The 6,708-nt window shown below is 33.7% G+C and overlaps 1 protein-coding gene across 1 annotated transcript in view; it reads left to right on the top strand.

The window, feature by feature from the left end:
* The window catches only part of LOC106471670 (keratin, type I cytoskeletal 10-like), a 9,532-nt gene extending 6,828 nt beyond the window's left edge, over positions 1-2,704 (top strand). The window contains exon 3 of the mRNA XM_013932286.2: positions 2,337-2,704. Coding sequence (XP_013787740.2) covers positions 2,337-2,442 — 106 coding nt within the window. The 3' untranslated portion in view covers positions 2,443-2,704. The remainder of the gene's footprint in view (positions 1-2,336) is intronic.
* Positions 2,705-6,708: the final 4,004 nt, after the last annotated feature.

Here is a 6,708-nt window from a genome sequence, read left to right as displayed (position 1 = left end):
CTGCGGACTTGCAACGCTAGAAACCTGGTTTCGATACCCGTGGTGGGCAGAGCACAGATAGCCCATTTTGTAGCTTTGTGCATAAATGCAAACAAACAAACCCTCTCGTGATTTGACTCTAACATTTCCCAATCTATTTAGACCTGAAATTAAAATCGCCCATAATTATGGTCTCATTACCAGCTGAAATTTTAATCTCACTGTAAAGTTTCTCAATACTTATATCAGTATTACCTAGTGGTATGTAACAAATTCCCACTAAAAGCCTTTTCCCTTCATATCCGCGAACAGAACCCGAAATTATATCTTCAACTTCAACAGGATGTAACTCACATTTTACATATAAAGCCACTCTTCCTCCTCTCTTTGGTATTCTATCCCTATTAAATAGCCTGTAACCCTGTATTTCAAAGAAATTTCTGTTATTAAAATAATCTAAATTTAACCATGTTTCAGTTATTCCCATTACATCAAAATCCTCCATTCCTACCAGTGCTCTAAAGTCATCTATTTTATTTCTTATACTTCTAGTATTACAATAGCAACAATTAAGCCTATCCTTATAACTACTTATATACTCATTTCCTATACTAAACCTTTCTCTACATCTTATTTTTTTTCATTTATTTTATCCTGGTTCTCACCACTGTTTAGTCCTAGTTTAAATATTCCTTTACAGCTAAGTTAATAGCGCTTGCAAACAAGCCAGCCTGTATCATATTTCAATGTAAACCATCCATTCCAAAAAAGCTCCCTTCTCTAACTAAACTGATGCCACAACTCTAACCAACCAACCTGCTCATCCCTATACATTAACCTAAGCCTAGCATTCAGCCCTAGTGACATACTTATAATTTCAACCTCACAATTAATTCTCGGTAGTATCCTTGACACAATTAAGTTATGGCCATTTTCTTTAAATACTTTTATCAACCCCTTGTACTTATTAATTGGCCCTTCTGACCTACCCTTTCCTACATCCTTAGCCTCTACGTCCACAACATAAAATTGCATCATTGCTAGACCTCTATATTATATCTCCTGATCTGTCAGTTATATCCTCCACCTGTACTCCTGGGTAGCATATTCTAATTATTTTCTCCCTACAGACTATCCTATCTACATGCCTTGTCAAAGAAACCCCTATAACTATAACCTCCTTAAGTTTATCATCCACACCCTTTTGTTTTCCTTTCCACTAATAGTTCCTTATCTGCACAAGCCAAATGTTAGGTATCGTTTAATTATTATATTTCCTGATATTAATGTCAAATTTCTTGTAATACTGCCTATAATATTAAAGCGTGTCGTTCGATAACCTTTACCTTTCCGGACGTTAAGCTACGTGTGTATACATATATATGTTACTGTAGGGGTCTCGAAACACACACAGTCAGATATAATATTCCCAGTCATTAAAGTTGGTTCTAAAATACACATTTCTAAGTTTAAAATGTCTAGGTTCATTCAAAGATGTAGAAAGACCGCGAGGTACATATTATTTCCACTAGATGGTAGCACAATAGTTGTGAATTTGTATCGTTATTGACCTTACTGTTTGCAACTTAACCATTCATCTAATCATTTGTTATATAAGCAACATGCATTGTATTTTTATTGTAGGCAGTAGCACATTATTATTCAATACAGAACATGACTATAAGAGACAAGCACACCATACACTCATTTTGAGATTAATGGCTGTTTCAAAACCTAGTGCTTTTATTAGTGTGTTTCGTTTTATCTGAAAGCTACACAACGGGCTTTCTACACTTCGTTCATCACAAGGAATCGAACCAAGGATATGAGAGTTGTAAGTCTGTAAACTTACTATTGATCCACCAGGGGGAGTTTTATTGGCAAATCTTTAAAACACTTTTAACAAGAATTACATTTTATTTTAGTTTTCGGTAGTAATTTTTACAGAAGATATCCGAAAAATCGTAGGAAATAAAAGAACTTAATGTATTAATAACAACAATTATCATCATAAAACATAAAGTTCGACAACAGCCAACAGAAGCATTAAAAAACAATGGCAGGTGTTGTATGGCTCGACTTATCTGTACGTCGTATATTCTCATTTAATTCCACTCTACAATATTTTTGAACATGCTGATATAGAGGGATGCCACACGATAATTGTCTTACACGTGAACATAATTTCGTGTTTTATTCGAAGAATTCGAGACCACTTTTCGACAGATGTAATATCAAAATTTCCTAACAAACACTGAACACTACGATAAAGCTTCTAATGTGAAGTAATACAATTTGCCATCAAATTGTACCGAGAAATTAACAACATTTTTTTTTTTTTTATATATTATTTCTAGCATTTTAGCAAAATACATGCCTGAGAAGATAAGGAGCAAAATGGAGGTCTTCGAAACCGCTGCTTTGTCAACAAAAATGGGCAAGTGCTACAAATATAAATGTTAAGATATAAAATACGTTTAAAATTTCTCCTCAAACTCATTTTAAGATTAGGAAGTGCTGTTGTGAACCCATCAAGCTACGACAGTGACATCTACCCGTAACCGACTTCAGCAGAATAACTCTTCTAGTGACGTAATAAATACCTTAGGCCTAGTTGCGCCAGACGTGGTTCACTGTCTGACACGACAGCCAGTGTCATCATACAACCTCCAGAGTGATTCAAGTACAACAATGACACAGTAACCCAAGAAAGGTAACGGGCCTGCTCACCTGCGCTAACGTGATTAATATATATATATATATATTTTTTTTTATAGTAAACTTTGGTTGATGTGAATTGTACACGTTAACGATTTGTTTTTTCATGTATTATCTACCTTTATTTGAAAACGTATACAAATTTATAAAATATAAAATCAAAAATTACACCCGTTTTAATTTGTAACAACTTAGACCTGTGTATTTAATAGTCTCATAATTTTATTAATACTCGATATATATATATATTTTATGACAAGTCTTATTTACTTTTAACATATTTATGCGTGTGGGAGAATATAACCTGTTTCAACGTTGTGCTATATATTCTTAACGCTGTAAAAAGCTATTTAGTAAAGGAATATAGAATGGATTAGATGTTTTATGGCTTTAGATTTACTTATTCAACACCAGATGGCAGGATTCTTGCATAAAAAAAAAAATCTAAAAGTGGTTCGAAAAATGATAATTATTTTTGTAATTTTCATGGCTTTCGAGTGAAGTTCAAATTTATAGGTTCATTCATTGAAACAACGTCTAAAAGTAAGACCTTCCATGACAGAAGAGAAAAAAGTCAACTAAATGTACTACATTAAGAAGTGGTGGTATATCAAATACCTCAAAATTATATTGTTATATGAAAAAAAATATCGTTTATAACAGCTAAAGTCACGAGATTTCAATCTTTTTGATAACCAAAAAAATTAAAAAGAAAATAAGATGGTCCAGAAACTGTTTACATCTTTTTTTATTTGATTTAACTTTTTATATTGTTTAATTAAAAGAAAAACAACTTAAAAGATAACTCAGTTTTCCCATAAAATAATAACTTCCGATAAGAGCAAGCTAGTTAGTTATATAAAGAATGAAACTTAAAAACAATCCGGTAATCAGTATAACTAATTAAATATACTTTTATTACGTTTCTACTTATAAAGATTACAATGTATTCTCACTGTTAACGACATTTTCGGTCGTAATTCCAATACTGTCTTGCGACGTACTATCATAATCTATGGCTAATAATGGCAGGACCACATCAAAGATGCTACCTAATATTTATCACCTTGTACATCCACTGTATTTTAAAGTGCACTATAGTTCACGTGCTTGGAGCTTATATTTTGTAATCCTCGTCTTTTAAAGAGCTAAATCATGGAGATGTCCGTCTGGTTTGTGTTATACTCAATCTATGTATCACGTTAGCAGGTTGTGCATAATAAACTTATTAAAATATCAGTTGGTTTATAAAACTCGTCTACTTCTACACAAGTCATGTCACTTTTAAACATTTTCCATAGCTAAGGTACCCAGGAATTTAACTTTCAGCCACTTGAGTATATTTATTAAAACAGAACAAAAACCGTTACACATTATCAGAGAAACAGATTTAGCAGTCAACAATACTGTTATCATTCATTATGTGCTAGTCAGTAACGAATGATTTACAATGTGATGAATCCAAGCTATTTCACCAGGAGGCTGACAAACATTTGGGGGGGGGGGGGGGGTAACTGCACTGGTACCAATTATTTTAGAGAATTTAATGTTGAATTTCACAAAAATCTACTAGAGGGCTCTTTGCATTAGCTATAACTTAGCAGAAGACTAGAGGGAAGGCAACTAGTCAACACTACAAGCCGTTAATTCTTAGAGTATTCTTATACCAGAGTATAGTGGAATTGACCATCATATTGTAACATCTCCATAGTTGAATGGGAGAACGTCTTTGGTGACAAGGATGACGTAAAGGAGCACAGGTAGATATTTTTATTTGCAAGAAAAGGTCACCCCTTTTCCTGCTGTTATTAATACGATAAAAAAAAAGTTTCATAGTTAACAACAGTCCCTTTCTGACAATAATTTATGGTAAAACGCAAAAAAAAAAAAATCCCACTGTCATTGTCAGTAGGTCGTTTTAACATCAAGCTTTAAATATATACTGAACAACAGAGTGATTCCTCTTCGTCAACTGTCACAACTCTACAAAATTGGTCTTGCTTCAGAATTTTAAGCTCTATTCTTCATTCCATTTCAATTTTGTATAAACTACAGTGAAGTATCATCACTAAAAATGGATACAAAAAAAAATAGTAGAAAAAAAAGGTTAAACAAAACTAAGTATGTTGTATTGCCACGTGAAAATTATAGTTTACGATTTTTGGAAAGTGACTCCAAAGTAGGACCAGAGATAGAGAAAAAATGATTTTGTATTTTATTTCCTCAAAAGGAATCACTCATGAAGTTTGTATTTTCAAACTAAGTTTATCCCCCCTCCCCACCACCACCAAAAACAAAAAACGTTTACGTGCAGATAATGTTTACCTTTTTTGGGGTACAGAAAAGGATCATGATAACCTGTTTGTGACCCCAAATTGTGTGGGGGCGATTTACAAAATTTGTACATTTTGTATTCTCGCGGATGACAAAAATTACCAACCTTGACAACCAAAGTTCATTTCAAGACCACAACTACGTGTGTTAAACTTGACCACCTCTAGTTCCCTGATCTTATTATGCTCTCCATTTCAAGACTGCTACAAATTCCAACAAATTATGAGTGAAAGTAAATACGTAATATGTTAACCACACCACATCTGCCATTGTACCAGCAGGGATGTAACATAATAATGGTCTACGCATTATAAATCAAAACTTTTCATAAACAAAACCTTTTATTGTGTGGACTACATTAAGTAATGTTAAAATATTAAGACTTGGTAGATCACAGCCAGTTCCTTGATCTTTTGACCTCTGATTCCAGACCACCATTTGCTCTACTAATTAGCACCTTGATCTTTTGACCTCTGATTCCAGACCACCATTTGCTCTACTAATTAGCACCTTGATCTTTTGACCTCTGATTCCAGACCACCATTTCCTCTACTAATTAGCACCTTGATCTTTTGACCTCTGATTCCAGACCACCACTTGCTCTACTAATTAGCACCTTGATTTTTTGACCTCTGATTCCAGACCATCATTTGCTCTACTAATTAGCACCTTGATCTTTTGACCTCTGATTCCAGACCACCATTTGCTCTACTAATTAGCACCTTGATCTTTTGACCTCTGATTCCAGACCACCATTTGCTCTACTAATTAGCATAACTGTTTCAAACTCTAACTGACATACAAAAGCTATAAATGTAGTTTCTGAAGAACACATAAAGCTTAATAAATCAAAATATTAAAACGAATGTTTACAAGCTGCTATGTGGTAATGCCGAAATTCTCCACGTGTAGTGAAATGGTGGCCGATCTTTTTTCAGTACAGTTCCCAGTTCTTATATTTTTCAGAGCAAGGTCCTCAAGGTGGAATTAAACCGAGTAAGTTAGATGAACTGGTGGATTTCGGGCACACATTTCTAAGTTATTTCAATAGTCCTGAGAAGTATGAATTCAAGTTGATATTGAATTACCCGATGAACGTTATAACCAAACATTCCGATAATTTACAAATCTACCACAGATCTTCGAATATCAGCTTCATAACTTTTTCACCTCCACGTTTATAGACAATGCTCTCAAGGGACAGGCGTATTTTTATAGAAACAGAAAGGCTGATGTCGTAATAATACACTAGAAACCGGTAAACTTCCAGAAATTAATTTTTTCTTCGTGGTAGTTCAAAATTTCTGACCCCCGCGACCGTGAAAGAATAGACTTCAAACAAGATTTTTCAATATTTTTCTTTTTTTTTAACCCCTGGAAATAAAGAGCCATATATCTGGTGTACAGCCAGTTTGTTTGTTTGTTAATAAACACCAAGTTACACAACAGGTTGTCTGTGTTCTACTCACTGTGGGTATCGAAACCAGATTTTTAATGAGATAAGCCCTCACACTTACTGCTAACACTTGCAATGTGGAGGTGGAGGCAAAAAGCCATCTATTTATATTTCTACAGAAGACGAATAAAAAGCTTAATTCATATATATATATATATATATGTTCATAATTTCAAACATAATTAAAAGGATGTGAGCGTTCAGGTGTGACATTTAAATCA

This window comes from Limulus polyphemus, unplaced genomic scaffold (genome assembly GCF_000517525.1).
Source record: "Limulus polyphemus unplaced genomic scaffold, Limulus_polyphemus-2.1.2 Scaffold4774, whole genome shotgun sequence".
NCBI lineage: Eukaryota > Metazoa > Arthropoda > Merostomata > Xiphosura > Limulidae > Limulus > Limulus polyphemus.
Note: the sequence above shows the minus strand (reverse complement) of the source record. Positions and strands in the feature narration are given on the sequence as shown.